This window comes from Myxocyprinus asiaticus, chromosome 9 (assembly GCF_019703515.2).
Source record: "Myxocyprinus asiaticus isolate MX2 ecotype Aquarium Trade chromosome 9, UBuf_Myxa_2, whole genome shotgun sequence".
Lineage (NCBI taxonomy): Eukaryota > Metazoa > Chordata > Actinopteri > Cypriniformes > Catostomidae > Myxocyprinus > Myxocyprinus asiaticus.
Window position 1 is genome coordinate 42,719,550 of NC_059352.1, and position 16,799 is coordinate 42,736,348.

General features: G+C 42.6%; 1 protein-coding gene across 3 annotated transcripts in view; it reads right to left on the reverse strand.

Moving 5' to 3' along the window:
- Positions 1 to 16,799, reverse strand: part of LOC127446466 (sodium channel protein type 2 subunit alpha-like) — a 98,069-nt gene that overhangs the window by 29,425 nt on the left and 51,845 nt on the right. For all 3 annotated transcript variants that reach the window (XM_051707401.1, XM_051707402.1, XM_051707404.1), the window contains exons 12-16: positions 15,368 to 15,706; positions 15,132 to 15,261; positions 13,617 to 13,855; positions 12,097 to 12,270; positions 11,294 to 11,650 (exon numbers count right to left, since the gene is read on the reverse strand). In XM_051707401.1, the coding sequence (XP_051563361.1) occupies positions 11,294 to 11,650; positions 12,097 to 12,270; positions 13,617 to 13,855; positions 15,132 to 15,261; positions 15,368 to 15,706 (1,239 nt within the window). The remainder of the gene's footprint in view (positions 1 to 11,293; positions 11,651 to 12,096; positions 12,271 to 13,616; positions 13,856 to 15,131; positions 15,262 to 15,367; positions 15,707 to 16,799) is intronic.

Here is a 16,799-nt window from a genome sequence, read left to right on the forward strand (position 1 = left end):
GTCTGGAAAATGTTTTAACACTTTTACACTATCTGGGCATTTTGTAGGTCCATTTGTGATAGATTTACGTGCCCCAAGTATGTAATAATATTTGGTGAAACACCCATGCATTTAAGGGTTAAGTAAATATTTGTATATGTTTCACTGATGTATTTTGATGTATTCATCTTCTAAAACAATTTGTAAAACAGTTGTCTTGGATGTAATACTCCCATCTATCAGTATGGATGCAGCATCACGCAAAGCCAGATGCTTCTTATTACTGATTAGGGCTACGCCCTAATAGTCAATCAACGATGAGAAGAGTCTTGATTGACCAAGTTTTGGCTAGTCGGTTGGTCGCAGAAAAAAAAAAAAAAACTCCACAGGAAACCGACTAACACCGGTATTACCGCTGGGTGGACGCTAGGTGGTACTATGGGGTAATTTTCTTTAAGCTGGTTTAGGGTTAAGCCTACACAATAAAGCAAGACACCTTAATTTCAAACTTTGAACTTTATTTTTATTTATTTTAACTAAAAATTCAAATGAAACTGGAAAAAAATTAAGTGCAATTAAAATGTGTGTTGTTCAACTTTTTGAAAGATGGCTTTACAACAGTTGTGAATGGCAACATCTCTCTGGCAAAGAACCTACTTCATCTGTGCATTCTCTACCGGTCGGGTATTTCGTTGTCTGGGAAAATACATAATGTGTGTGAATAAATCCGTTTTGTTCCCTCCTTTACGATATATATATATCGCAATATCCAATTACATCGGCAACCCCCTGGCTGAGGGATCAGTGAATATTCATTCAAAAACTTCAAATATATTTCTAAATTCAAATTGCACTCCAAACGAAACGAAAAAGCAATTAACCCTCATCCTACCCACTGGGGTATCCGCAGACCGCTGAGGTGTACTTTTTGTCAAATCTCACAGGTGCTTTATTCTATCATTCCAATTTGTCATGACTTTGTCAATCAATTTGTTCCTAATGACTAATTGTTTTCAGTTTCTGTTTTAATTAGTGCTTTTTAAAAATACCAATGTATTGTGGTCCTGGGGGACCCCAGTCAAAAGCACTCAATTCCGCCTATGCAGTTTTAATAAATGGAACTATTTGTTGAGTTCATATTTCCCATAGGTCATAATTTAAAGTATCATAAACTATGGGGGGGGGGGGGGGGCAGTCTGTCAGTCATTTTGAAGAAGACAGACACAGATGCAGCAGACACAGATTTCCTCATGTGCTCTGTCGACTACCCTAAATACTGCTCTTCCTAAGGTAAGATGATGTTCAAAGTCAGAAATACAATACATAATTTCATAATAAAATGTTTTATGACTATCAAATTAAATGTTTATGTTCTATTATACAAGATAAGACTGTAAAATAGTGTGTCACACATATGATTGACATGCAGTCAGAGCATGATCAGGCCATGTTGTGAGTGTGGGGAAAAAATACAAATGTGAAACTAACAGAGAAGCTGAACAAAGAATGATACATGAGGTTTGACAACAAAGCAACAAGGGGGGAGTGAATGGCAAACAGACAAGCTTGCCCCTTTCAGAGATATATGGACCATGTTTGTAGACCAGCTCCCAAAATACTTTATTCCAGGCACAGACATGTGTGTGGATGAGCAGCTTATTGGATTCAGAGGCAAGTGCAGTTTCCGACAGTACATCCCATCCAAGCCTGACAAATATGGAATAAAGATCTGGTGGAACTGTGATGCAGAGACCAGCTACCCTCTCAAAGGTGAGGTATACCTTGGCAGGCAACCTGGACAGCAACAAGAAGTAGGTCAAGGGGCCCATGTAGTCAAAGAGCTTGTGGGGCATTGGTGCAAAAGTGGCAGAAATGTCACAGCCGAGAATTTCTTTACATCCATTCCGTTAGCTGAAGCCTTACTAGAAGATGGACTGACATATGTTGGCACTATCAAGTCAAACAAGCCACATATCCCAGAGGAGATGAAGGCTAACAATGAGAGAGAGATCAAAAGTTCATGGTTTGGCTTTCATGGGCAGCTTACCGTGGTGTCATATGTACCTGCAAAAGGAAAAGCGGTACTGGCGCTGTCCTCCATGCACCATGACATGAAGGTTGAAAGCGAGAAGCAGAAACCAGAGATCATACTACACTACAATGCAACCAAAAGTGGTGTGGATAATCTGGATCATCTAGCCAAAATGTTCACAACCAGAAGAAAAATAAACAAATGGCCGATGGTGCTGTTTATGAACATGGTGGGTGTTGCTGCCATTGCTGCCTTCATCATCTGGATGGGGAACTTCCCAGATTGGAAGATTTCAGAATGTGGCCGACGTCACCGGATCTACCTGAGACAACTGGGGCATGCCCTGGTCATGCCACACATGAAGAGGAGAGCTGATACTGCCATGCTCCAAGCCCCAATCCGAGCAGCAATGACCAACATGGGAGTGAGGAAAACTCCACCTGCTGCTGTGGACGTCCAATGATCGGCTGGAAAATCTATTCGAAAAAGGTGTAGCCTTTGCTCCCGAAAAACAGACAGAAAGGTAGCAAATGTTTGCTCCTCCTGTCACATGACAGTATTCCCTGAGCATAGCATGAGCCAAATCGTGTGCTATAACTGCCTATAGTGTGTGATGTTCATAGTTCAATGTAAACGGTCTCTATCTACTTTTGTATTGAAAGACAAATAAAATAAAAAACTATTACTTCAATTATTTTATATTAGGGTCAAAATGACCTGGTTGGTGTCACCATATAAATATAACACAAATAATGTTTACTTGGAATTACTGAAAACTGAATGAAATCAAAGAATCAAAGGATGGTAAATAAGCTTTTAAGTACAAATGTGGATTGTACTTGGTATAAAAGCTGCAATTTGTATTTTAGAAAAGTACTGTATATATTTCCATTTTACACAATATGCAAATTAACTGTAACTTTCCTAAAATAATAATAATCAGTTTTTTTTTCCAGATAACATTAATTACATAACTAATAATGTTTTAAGAAGAAATAAGTTAACATTTTGCTATGATGGTTGTATATTACAGTAGTTTATTCTTGGGGTCCCCAGTCGGTAGTCCTTGTATGTTAAATATGTTGGTAGGATGAGGGTTAAAATAGTGAAGTGATCAAAAAAATAATATTTAAGTAACATCTTGGTTACTGATGTAACCTCTGTTCCCTGATGGAGGGAACGAGACGTTGTGTCGATGTAATGACAATAGGGGTTCACTCTTGAGAGCTCCAATCACCTTTGCTTTATTCAGAAAAGGCCAATGAAAATTGGCGAGTGGAATTTGGTATACGGGTATAAAAGGAGATGGCGTGCACCACTCATTCAGATTTGTGCTGAGGAACCAAGAGAGAGTCCCGGCCATGTCAGCACTCGGTTCAGCGCTGTGGCAAGAGGGACACAACGTCTTGTTCCCTCCATCAGGGAACAGAGGTTACATCAGTAACCAAGATTTTCCCTGTCTGTCACTCACTCGACGTTGTGTCGATGTAGTGACACCAGGGGTTCCTATACAAAACGCTGCAGGTGCTGAACTGTGTCACGAGGTACGGAGGAGCAGACACAGGCAAGCTGCTGCATGCCTCGCAGCGAGCGCTCGACCACATCGTGACCTTCCAGCGAGTTAGGTAAGGCATCTCCCTGGTCCTGTTAAGGGTTGGAGTAGGCACTTACCCAAGGAGGCTACAGGCGGTGGCCTTTCCTGATTTTTGTATTAAGCAATTTCCCACCGAGCACCTGATAGAATAGCGCTGGGGAAGTGCTCTTCCCTCTCCAGGAGGGAGAGCATTATGGAGACTACATCCTACCGGAGGGAGGTTAACATGTGGAGAATACCTCACATGAACATACCGACCGGGAAGTTCACATATGGAATGATTCCACTGGGAAGGACCCTATCTACGGAGAAGGTACACAGCAACAGTGGCCGAGGCAGAGGGAAGCTCTGTCGAGGGGAAACACAGGGTTCACTGAGGAGAAACCGAACAGTGGAAACGCATCATATGGGGGGGAATCACCATGTATGGAGCACTGAGCCCAAATACACGGGCTCACCTGGAAAGGGGCATACCATGAGTACCGGGCCTGGTGGTGTTACTCCTCCGCCGAATTTGTCACTTAACAGTGCTTAAGAAATTAAGAAGGCGTCCAGTGTTCAACAGTTGCAGGGAACTGTTTTGGACAAGATAGCGCACATTATCACCTTGAAAGGGGAAAGGCACTAATGCAAGTGATACACCCGACCGGCTGTCTGGCCTACCTGTTGTTACCCCGTAATACTCGGGTCGAAACCGGTTCTATGCGCAGGTTGTAGAACCTTACAAAGGTATTGGGTGTAGCCCAACCCGCTGCTCTGCATATGTCTGTTAGAGAGGCACCCCTTGCCAGTGCCCAGGAGGACGCAACACCTCTAGTGGAGTGCACCCGGACTCCCAAGGGGCACGGCAAGTCTTGTGATTGGTAAGCCAAAGAAATGGCATCCACAATCCAATGGGCCAGCCTCTGTTTGGAGACAGTTTTCCCCTTCTGCTGGCCTCCAAAACAGACAAAGAGCTGCTCCAAGCATCTAAAGCTCTGCGTGCGGTCCAGATAGATGCGCTGGGCGTGAACTGGACACAGCAACGACAAGGCCGGGTCTTCCTCCTCTGAAGGAAGCGCTTGCAGGTTCACCACCTGATCCCGAAAGGGAGTGGTGGGAACTTTGGGCAGGTAACCAGGCCAAGGTCTCAAGATCACGTGAGAGTGAGCCAGCCCAAACTCCAGGCATTCACTGGTGACAGAGAACGCCTGCAGGTCCCCAACCCTCTTGATAGAGGTGAGCACCACCAGGAGGGCCATCTTCAGTGACAGAGTGCTGAGCTTGGCCTGCTCCAGGGGCTCAAAGGGGGCTCTCTCAGGTAGGACCACAGAGAGATCCCAAGAGGGACTCAGGTGCAGTCTAGGAGGATTCAAGCTCCTCGCACCCTTGAGGAACCTGGTGATCAGGTCGTGCTGCTATGAGGGTCTCCCATCCAGTTTATCATGATACACTGTTTTAGCAGCCACGTACACCTTCAGGGTGGAGGGAGACAGCCGTCTCTCCAACCCCTCCTGTAGGAAGGACAACACAGACCTGACTGCGCATCTCTGTGGATCTTCCCCACGGGAAGAACACCAATTTGCGAAGAGATGCCACTTCAGAGCATACAGCCACCTTGTGGAGGGGGTCTATCACTGTTGGCGGAAGACCTGCTAGGTCCCAGTCTCTGCACTAATGGCACCAGGGGGACGATTGGTTTTATCACACCCGGGGTGGGAGGTTCGTGGCGAGGCAGAGTAGACGCCCCACCGGGAAGGATGTCCAGGGGAGGCGTGCTGCCCAGCGAGCCCGCAACGGTGCACGGTGGCTGAGGCAGGCGAGTGGCCCCAAGAACCGCCACACTTACCTGTTTGCCGGCTTTCTTTCGACGGAGAACAAGGAAACGCGAGACACACGCTTCCCACTCGTTGACAAGAAAGACTTTCAGCACCTGGCCGTTGCGAGCACGAGGGCCGGAAGAGCGGAGCATAGGAGGATGACCCAGGGAATAAGGAAACTGCTCTTTTATTGAAAATTGGGTGCTGGGGCCCAGAAGGCACCCGGCGATGTTATGAGAGTACTCACCTCTTGCTGGCCCAGGGGTGGGAGTGGGGCATGTACGCTCACCTGGGTCAGGCCAGTCAGAGTTAGTAGCCTAACCCCTGTGTCGCCTGTCTCAGGGCCGCTCCGAAGCCTGTCCAGGGTTCTTGGCAGCCGGCTGATGGGCAGGCGGTGCCACCTTCCTGCAGGAGGATCTTCTTCTCATAGTCGGCGTGCGGGCTCCGATGGTGGGGAGTTGGGGCCGACGCCGCAGGAGGACGGCCTTGGCGAGAGGCAGACGGGATGCATGACTTTGGAGGCCTGTAGGTGGAGGATTTAATGACCTCCGTCTGCTTCTTCACTGTCGAGAACTGATGGGCGAAGTCCTCGACGGTGTCACCAAAGACCCCCCTTGGGAGATGGGCACATCAAGAAAGCTGACCTTCTCGGCATCATGCATCTCCACAAGGTTGAGCCACAGGTGTCGCTCTTTGACCACCAAGGTGGACATCCTCCGGCCCAGGGAGCGCACCGTGACTTTCGTCGCCCGTAAAGTGAGGTCGGTTGCGGTGCACAGTTCCTGCATGAGCCCTGGGTCGGTCCTACCCTCGTGCAGATCTTTAAGCGCCTAGGCCTGGTAGACCTGCAGGATAGCCATGGCATGCAGGGCGGAGGCAGCCTGACCCGTGGCATTGTAAGCCTTTGCCACTAATGATGAAGAAAACGTACATGCCTTGGAATGGAGCCTTGGTCGGTTCCTCCAGGTGGCTGTGCCCTGCAGGCAGAGGTGCATCACAAAGGCACGCTCAATCTGGGGAAGCCCGACATATCTCTTGGCTTCTCCACCGCCGAGGGTAGTCAGGGTAGACAAGCCCGTGAAGCGTGTCCGGGCGGAGAAAGGTGCCTTCCACGACTTCGCGAGCTCCTCGTGCACTTCTGGTACGAAAGGCACCGGGGCAGGGCACGGCCGTGAGTCACACTCTGAGCCCAGAAACCAATCATCCAGCTGCAAATGCTCAGGGCAGGGCGGAGGGTTCCACTCAAGCCTGATGTTTGCAGCCACCCGGGCAAGCATGGCTGACAACTCAGCATCCGCTTCGTCCTGAGCTCTACCGCCTGAGAGCGGGAGCTCAGAAGATTCGTCCGCTTCCGAAAGCAGAAGCCCACCCTCCGATACTGCGACGGATAACTCATCCTCATCGCGAGCCCCGACCGAGACATTAAATCCGCTCTGAGGCGGACCGCCTGCATCGCTCGTGAACCCTACCAGGCAGAATGAGCGAGCTGGAGAATGGGAGGACCACGGGGACTGAGCCAGCAGAAACATTCCCATATCCACATCCAGATCGCCCATGGTGCTCGCCGACCCAGCCACCTGAGTTTCAACCCAGGACGGACCAGGTCTGGAAGCAGCCGCAGTGGCTCTCTGCTTCACGAAGAAGGAAGAGAGCCGCGACCGCAATGTTCTCATGGGCATGTTCTTACAGTCAGAACATGACCCCTCCACAAAAGCTGCCTCGGCGTGCTGGCGACCCAAGCACTCTAGACAGATTTCGTGGCCATCCGGTGGGGAGAGATAACGGCCACACCCAGTAATACAAAGGCGAAAGGACATTTAAAAAAGACGCAAATCATTTGTGCGAGCTCTTTTAGAGAAAATATACTCTTTTGAATATACTCTTTTTAAACCTGTGGACTCAGCGGCCGAAGCGCCCAGGGGAAACACAACACTCAACCGTTCGAGGGTGACAGATGATATGCACCGTAATTCCAGCAGCAATAGCGAGGTGATGGGATGAACACACGTGTGCTCGGCTCCGAAGAACAAGTCTGAATGAGTGGTGCACGCCATCTCCTTTTATACCCATGTGTCTGGGGCGGAAAGCAGCATGCAAATTCAACTAGTCAATTTTCATTGGCCTTTTCTGAATAAAGCAAAGGTGATTGGGGCTCTCAAGAGCGAAACCCTAGGGTCACTACATCGACACAACGTCAAATGAGTGACAGACAGGGAACAACCTTTCCATTTACCATCAGGCAAGTAGCCATCTAAACATGCTAGCAGAAAATTACTTAAACAATTAAGACATAAAAACAATTATAAAGGTAAAAATAATCAATATAATGATGATAATAATCATTGAAATATAAATCATGGTTCAAGGTGAACGTGTTTTTGTATTATTTAATGTTATAATCACAGATGTATAGGCTGCAGAGTTGTGGTCACAAAGAACTGCTCTGTGGAAATAAAGCGAACTGAACTCAAGTTCTGTTCATTTGTCTGAGGTCATTTGCAGCACTCATGGATGCTAATGTTCTTGCAAAAAAAAAAAAAAAAATTCAGAAGAATGTAATAAAGAAAGAGTGAGAACCTTTTACATATGAGACTGCACGTCTCCGTACAAACAGCATGTCATACATGCGCATAGACGGCTTTTCTGTCATCTGTTCTTAATAATATAATAAAGTGTTTCTTCAAGCGCGTGTCTGTGTGTCTATGGACAAATTATTTGTAATATTAATTTTATTATAATAATAGCCTAATAATAATTTTTTAATACATTAATGGGAAAACGAGCCAAATATCATCTTGACATCATCAAAGGCATCAGCTATTGGCGATCACTCTGACCATTGTCGATCCCCGAGATCATCCTCTGTTGGCACAATTCTAATTGCATTTCTCTCTATAAAATAACAATGTTCAGACAGTCTCTTTGCTGGTTTTTCCGACACATTCAGAATCATTCCCGCTTTTGCCTCTGTCGCTGCGGCTCGCATCATGTGTGTGCTTGTAAAATGTATATTTTAAAGGCTCATTATTAAGGTTAAGTATTTTTCTGTAATGTAGAACAGTGTTAGCAATGCTACTTATAACATTCTTTCTCAGCCCTGGAACTGGAACTATTTTCTGATGCCCCCCAAAATATATATAGTTAAGTAAATTAAAATCATAAAGGTGCGACAAATAGCCGACTAATGGCTTAAACTAATGACTACTAGTCGACTAGGAAAATCTTTGGTCGGGGGCAGCCCTATTACTGATGGCATTGTAGAATGCCATATTTGTCACCCATGATTACTTTGTTGTGCAACTGAAATTGTCCATCAATACAAAAAACAATTTTTTTTGGCATAATGAAAGTTAGTAGTAACTCCGGGCAGTCAAGCTCCATCAATAATATCAAACCTCACTGGTTCTTGTGCATCTCGTGACCAGTGATGTTTGATGTTATTGACGTGTGGCCATATTTGGATGCTGTATACCTGGAGATGAGCAATGATTTGATTTTACTTGAATTTTGGTCTGTTTATCATACAAAGTGAATCAGATGATTTGGAATATAGTGCATGATTTTCTATTTTACTGTGGTTTTATTCTTTTTTTTTTTGTTTTTGTTTGTTTTTTTGAGTTACTATTCACATTCCTTATGTAGCAAAAAGTCATGTGAAGATTTTTAAATGTTTTTCCTTTTGTGTTCCACATTATGGTTTGCAATTAACTACAGAATTTAAATTTTTAGGTGAACTATTCCTTTAACAGAAAGAAAAATACTAATGTAACTCAGGCTGAAGCTGAACTGCACCTACGGAATTTACTGAACCAGATTTGAACTGTCCCCAGTAAATCTGCCATATATCTAAACAAGTACCTCATATAACTCACAGTGGCTGGGTTTCCCGAACCACTGAGTAGAATGTCACTGAGCAGAACGTTAGCAGCACTTATGTAGTACTTAATCTCTAAGGCGCGTTTCCAAAAATCATCATTATCTAAGTAGTTCGTAAAAATTTCGCAAATTAATGAGAGCTTTGAACCGCTCTTAAGTCCATTAAGTGCAAATTAAACATATCTTTCACAGTTTATCAAAGACAATGGGACATTTAATAAATTTTGTGAGGGTGCACGGCCGGTGCTGAGTCAACTAATCAGCGGGAGAGAGAGATAAAGGGGAGCCGGAGACGCCAGTTCGAGAGAGAGAGACACACGCGGCTGCTGTTTGTTTTATGTTGTTTTAAGTTCATTTATATAATTAAAGTTTACATTGACTGTTCTGCCGGTTCCCACCTCCTCCTCGCCCACTGTACCCCATTACGATGCCTTAATAAATCATTAAAATATGGTTAACAGAGGATATTAGAGCGAGAGTGTGCAATGAGAGATTCTCTCTCTCTTCATCCTCCTCCTCTTCTTTCTTCCTCCAATGGCTGGTTCAAATCGGCTTGCCTATAGTCTTTTTACAAGGCAGTAACAACTTGCATGATGCATAATGGCAGTAAGACTACAAGTGCACCATACCTTCAACTAACCAGATGATCTATTAATATTTAGACAGGTCTGTGAGTAGTTCAATACTGATGCCCATCATTTTAATCCTGTTCTGTGTGCATTTGTTCAGTTTCCAGCTAAAGGAACAAAACTTTATGCTATGTAAGAGCCCTTTATGATTCACATAGCGTACATTCACGTTACATGCATTTATTGTTTCACTTTCATTAATCTCTATGACTGAGCATCAATACATCTGAAACTCTGTCTTACTAAAGCCATAATTATTTATTTAAATAAATTCTGCAATAGTTAGGTAATACATTTTGGTGCCTTGACAAGGTTACAAACATGTTTGTCAGTATTTCCACCTTATTTTCATTTTGAGAAGACAAACTCCTGGATATACTGACTCAAGTGATCAGCACCTTTGGACTGGACCGCTCCCGTAATGAAGCACTTAAGTTCTACATTATAATGAGCGATCTACATGCTGGTTTGGGAAGCAGGCGTTACTCCATCGTAAAATAACTAGTGACGTTAGTTAAGATGATCGTTAAAGCTTCAGTTCAAACCCAGCCAGTGACATTTATTTTGCCAAGTAAGACGTATTCCTGAATCAACATCTTTTGTTGGTCTTGGAAAAAACATTTTATCAAACAAACATAGTCTTAACCCTATCACCCTAGTCCTAACCCCAAACTAGGGATGCACCGATATAAACATTTTTGGCTGATACTGATACCGATTTAATAAAAAAAAAAAACTATAGGCCAATATCGATACAGATATTTTGCCACAAAAATTTACAAAGAGGTACAAAAGCTTTTTTACTGTTCTAACAATAAATAATTTACTAAATGTATAATTTCCGATATCTCAGGACTCAAAGTCTGCTGGTTTCAAAGCATTTTGGATGGTTTCCCTCATCTTTTAGCCTATAGGTAAGTGATGCTTTCACAACGGTCACATCCGTTTATGGCATTTTTTCCACATTAATGTGAGAACCAGAAAAAATACAAATGTAATATTACATGTTCTTATGAGTGCCAACCCTTCTACATATTGTGTCTATTATTTTTTCTGTATTGTGCATTTGAATTCACAGAATTTTTACAAAATGTGTTACTAAATAATAATAAATAAATCATAATTTTTTTGTATCTGTGTTTTCATGCTTATTACTGATATGCCAGTGGTTTTAATTTGGTCAATAATTGGCCGATAAACAGCAGCAGGCTATACATCGGTGCATCCATACCCCAATTCTAAAATCTGACTGATGGGCCACAAGTTCATCGATGCCTTCTACTTGGCAAAATTACAGTCACCAATAAGGGACACACAAAAGGGAAGAGGGAATATAGAGAGAAACCCTCTTTTGTCCATCTTCTTACTACATGATTTATCTTACCACCAGATTCCCAATGACCATGACCATCATGAAGACAATGAGACACATTGTTTGTCCCGCCACTTCCATGCAGTCCCACATTGTCTCGATCCATTCACCACACAGCACCCGGAACACGATCAGGAAGGAGTGGAAGAAATCGTCCATGTGCCACCGAGGCAACTTGCAGTCCTCTGAGATCTTGCAGACGCATTCACGGTAGCTCTTTCCAAAAAGCTGCATTCCCACCACAGCAAAGATGAAGACAATGATGGCCAGAACCAGGGTTAGATTCCCCAAAGCACCAACTGAGTTACCAATGATCTTGATCAGCATGTTCAGAGTGGGCCAAGACTTTGCCAGCTTAAACACTCTCAACTAAGACCAGAGAAAGGGGAAGTGAGCAAGAGAAGATTAGGAAGGGATTTCCACAATTGTTGACCAATTAATTTCCATCTTCTCCATGAACTCCACGTCATTACTGGCTATATGGATTTTTTAAAATTGTTTTGATTCAGATTACTACATTCTGACCAATGTGTGAACCAGTTTGACCGATTCATAGAAAAGACCTGACTCAAAAGAACAATGCTTTCACATATTGGACATTACTTGCAAGTTTACTATACATAAGCCTTACTCAAGAGCAAAATCTAACCAATGAAATAGTATTCACTATAGAAATGTCCATTTAATTAATATCCATGACTTTTCCACACATGGAAAACACCATTTTATAATTCCCTGACATTTTCAGATTTTCCATGACTCTGGGAATCCTGAATGTAGAAACTAAATGGTGGTGGGATGACAATGTTTCTCACCAATCTAAAAGACCGCAAGACTGAAAGCCCCTCCACATTGGCTAGTCCCAGCTCCATGAGGCTCAGGCTCACGATGATGCCATCAAAGATATTCCAGCCCTCTTGGAAGTAGTAATAAGGGTCCAGAGCAATGACCTTCAGACACATCTCTGCTGTGAAGATTCCTGTGAACACCTGTGCAGAGCGCAAGAGTTTTCTTTCACTCAGTAGTTCAGCATGACTACAGTTATAATATTGTTATACGAGGGACCTAATTTGTTGCTCACGAAACCTGTCAAGAACATGCCCTGGATATATATAACCTCAAAGTCAAAAGGTTGAAAAAAAAAAAGGTTGAAAGAAATTTTATTTTGCTAAAAGAAAATTAATTATGACATAATTTACATGACAGTTAAGAACCTCTCCCTCCAACTCTCATAACAGTAATGTGAAAAAATTATTTTCATTACTTAATAATTAAAAATTATATATTATTTAAATTGCAAAGCATTTAGAGTATATTACAGTATTTGTTGTAGTGCCTTTAATTTATTAAATTATTAATTTACTGAATAAATTAAAGAATTGTATTACATTGTTGTTTTACTGTAATACAGTAAAAAAAAAAATACTGAAGTACAGAAATGAGAATTTAATGAGAATTGCCATTGAGAATAATACTTCTCAAAAGCAAAATGTGTGATGCAATTTTTGTGAAAATGTGCTAAATAGTCATGAAAATAATGTAGCTTTTTAATGAGATTTTTTAATGTGATTTCGGGTGATATGTTACCTGGATTTGTTTTACTTTGTCTCGCGTAGCCATACGTATCACCCATTTTGACAGGAAAAGCCATTTAACTGACATGTAAGTGACTAATCACAGTCCGTTTTGTCATTACAGGGTGTTTAGGGGCAGGGTTATCATAGATGTATCATACCACAATTAAAGATAGACATGGGGGGAAAAATAGGCTAATTTATTTAATGGTGCGCGAGTTTCTGCGAGCGATTGCAGAGAAAACAGACAGGAAAATAGCAGAAAATGTGCAGAGAATCTAAGTATAGCACAGAAAACCTCATTACAGAGAATTTCACAGACATAACTAACAAAGCAGAAAATGTAGCTCTGCTCGTGAATGTCCGCTTTACTTTTTGCTACATGCCTCAACAAAAATCTGAATATCTTTAAAGGTTTGATGTCACTGACCTGGCAAACTTTGGCAAATTATGTGATTACACAACTCAGCTTCCAGGCGGACTGATAAAAATTCCTGTGTGTCTACTCGCGGAAGTTAAATCAAACCACCCAATCAGATTAGGACTCTGTTGACTGAGAAAGTGTTTTCCAGTTTTGTGTGCTATGTGCATCAGACAGTTAGAGAACGGACTGTGGGCGGTCCGTGGGCATTCCGTCTGAAACTGAGACTATGTTTTAACCATCAATAAATTAAAAAAAATTAAAAAAATAAAGTTTAGGCTAAATCAATACATTTAAGCATTGCTCTGAAAATTTTAAACAACTGGCTTTTAGAGCTTACCAGGTTGCCCACTAAAAGCACATGGTTGAACTCGTCAGTCATGGGATAGTGTTCCATTGCCATGAAGAGGGTGTTAAGTACAATGCAGATGGTTATGGCCAGATCAACAAACGGATCCATCACCACCATGTTCACAATCTCCTTCACCTTCAGCCATGCTGGACAGCAGTCCCAGATGAGGAAACCATTGGCAAACTTGTACCAGCAAGGAGGACATTTCTGCCGCGATTCCTCGAGTTCTGTGGACAGATCAATACAGGTTTCAAATGGTAAAACAATAGATATAATGTTTAAAATGAAGACAAAAATGTATTGTACACTTTCAGGTTGTCAAATGTTAATGGCACATGTCTGTAATTAATATGATGAACAACTGTAAAAACTGGGCTTGTGATTATAAATTTCAAACTCTGCAAGGGGTGCTTCATGAGCTCCATTGTACCCTTGAGCACAGCTTATATTGCTCTAAGAGGGTGGTCCCTGCAACCTACCATGGCACCACTCTACGGCGATACCGGAAACGAATCCCACTGATCCCGGTCATGTTGCAATCACTAAAGATTTTACTATCTGTTCCCTTATGAAAAAATTACACCATTGATTTTGAATGGATTGTATTATTGAAGCAGTGATGCACACTGAATGGCATCATGAACACAACTGATGTTTAAATGGCAATGTAATATAAACCAACATCAATGTCGCCCTATGTTCATCACACAATGGAGAAATAAATGACTCATTTACTGTGATTGTTCTAAGCAAATATGGGGCATTTGAAAGTGGAACTGATACTGTATGTGCCCAGCACTGCATGATAACAAACATCTTAAGAGCTGGTTTGTGATGTGGTTTGTGAAAAGTGTGTATTAGGGACTGTATGTAATGGGGTTTAGTGTGTGTACTCTGTGTGTGTGATGAGACGTGCAGTCTTACTGGGTGATGAGGTTTGCCCATATAAGGGTGGCCAGCTGGTAGCTGTGAAGTGTGTAAACCTCACTCCCCTGGCCTCAAGAGACGTACTAGCGACAAATGCAAGAGGCTATAGCCTTTAGCCTCCTCATTAGCGCACCTGCCTTCCATCTCAGAGACCCCGGTTTGAATCCCACTCAGAGCAGGTCAAGCAGGACCGGTTACACCCACATGCTCAGAAGCATTTAGAAATAATTGCATTGGTCGGTTCATGAGTGTCAGTGTGTGTGTGTGTGTGAACATGTGTGTATGAGTTGGTGTGTACTGTCAGGGTGTGTGTGTAGTCTGTATGTGTATGTGTGCGTTAGGCATTTGAGGATCTGTTTGTGTGTGCATGTATGTAAATACTTAGCTATAGTTTGGGGACATAATTGTCCCCAAAAGTGAGCTAAATCTGACAAAGCTTTATTTTGGAAAGGGATGTCTTCAATTGGCAAGGGTTAAGGTTTGTCTACAGTAATTTTATTTCGTTAAACAATAGAGGTGACCATTTAGATAGCTGAGTAAAAACATGTAAAAACAGGGTGTGTTTGTTCTTCATACCTTCCATAGTATTTGTCAGAATGCTAGCCACACTTAGAGCTCTTTTTCTGGCCACTGTCTCGTCCAGATAATTAGACGGCTGGTGTGATCCAGAACACTTTTTCCGTGCTTCAGACTCGGTGGTTGTGCCCTAGAAATGGACAAACAAATCAAGATAGTATAATTAAAATTATTGAAAGGTCTAGTATATTCCCTAGTGTCTGAAATGTGAAAAGGTATAAATGTATTTGCTCTACCTCAGGTAACAACCGTCCGATTGGTGATGTTGGCACCGAAGTCCCACCCACCAGAGAGACCACACCATTGCAATCGACGGTGCAGTGCATCTTCCCATTGGCTGGAAGCATAATCCTGGGTGCCAGGCTACAGTGACTGACAGTGGAACTTCTTCTCTCAATGCATCGAGGTACGAAGAGCGATCCACGGCGACTGTCGCTATCCTCAAACGTGCTGTGCTCATCATCAGCAAAATCATTCTCTGAGCCAAAGTCCCGCGCTCTACCGCGAAAACTGAACAGGCTTGCACGACTGTTTCTCCTCGGGGAGAAAATTGAACCGCGGATGCTGAGCAGAGACTGAAGGATAAAAATATAAGAGACAATGTTAGGTATAGTGAACATAAGTTTATTTTTAAAGACAGGGTTTCACTGAAATAATACTTGGCAGACATATCTAAAGAACTCCTTTCTTTGAACAAAATTGGATGTAGACTTGGCTGTGTTTGTTATGAAATTAGAATGCCTGCCCTTTTTTTGCGTGCTCTTCCACCAGTAAAGAGTTTCAGTTTTACCTTTAGTTTTGTTTTCTTAGCCATTATAATTTGGTGTAAATATGCATGACTGGAGTGAAGTTTTATTTCTCTAATTTGTCTTGAATAATGCCATAATTTGCAAGTTATATGCACTATAATTTGTCATAACTCATCATTACCCCTTTCCTTGCTATAGTAGTAAGCATATATTATGTTTATTAAGTTATTCTTTCTGTCTAATGTTATCAGATATATTCGGATGTATTTTATTTAGTAGAATTAAAGGCTCAAACACATTTCATTCACATATGTATTATATTTGAAGCATCTGTGTATTGCATCTGTGCCACCTTTAAATCACATCTGAGCCCAGTATTCCTCTGTGCACAATTACAAGACTGTGTAATGCTGGACTCATACTGAGTCATGGTCTAAAATTAACAATGACTTAGGGCAAAAGTGCCAGTGAAAAATGACAAAAAATGCCCCAAATATTAAAAATATGGGGGGGGGGGTACACCATAGCACAATGTCAGTATAAGGCTGGTATAAGCCAGCCTTATACTAGACCAAATAAGCCAAGGCTGGTTGAAAAATGAAAAAGATTTTGAAAATGTAGGATCAATAGCCACATTTACATACACATAAGAAAACGGCGTTCTGAAAAGTCATGTAAACGAGAATGCCGATTTCCTTATGCTGTTTAAGTGATTAAGAGAAAGTGATTTAACACACCTAAGTTTCTCCTGGAGAACGCAGCTTAATGTGGCCACATGGGCGCCTGCAGGATTTCATCTGAGGGTATGAACAGAAATCTGCCTTGTACAACCTAATATCTAGGGGGTCTAGGGGCATGCTCCCCCACGATAATATTTTTGCAAAAACAACAACAAAGCATTAAATTCTGGTGACTTTGT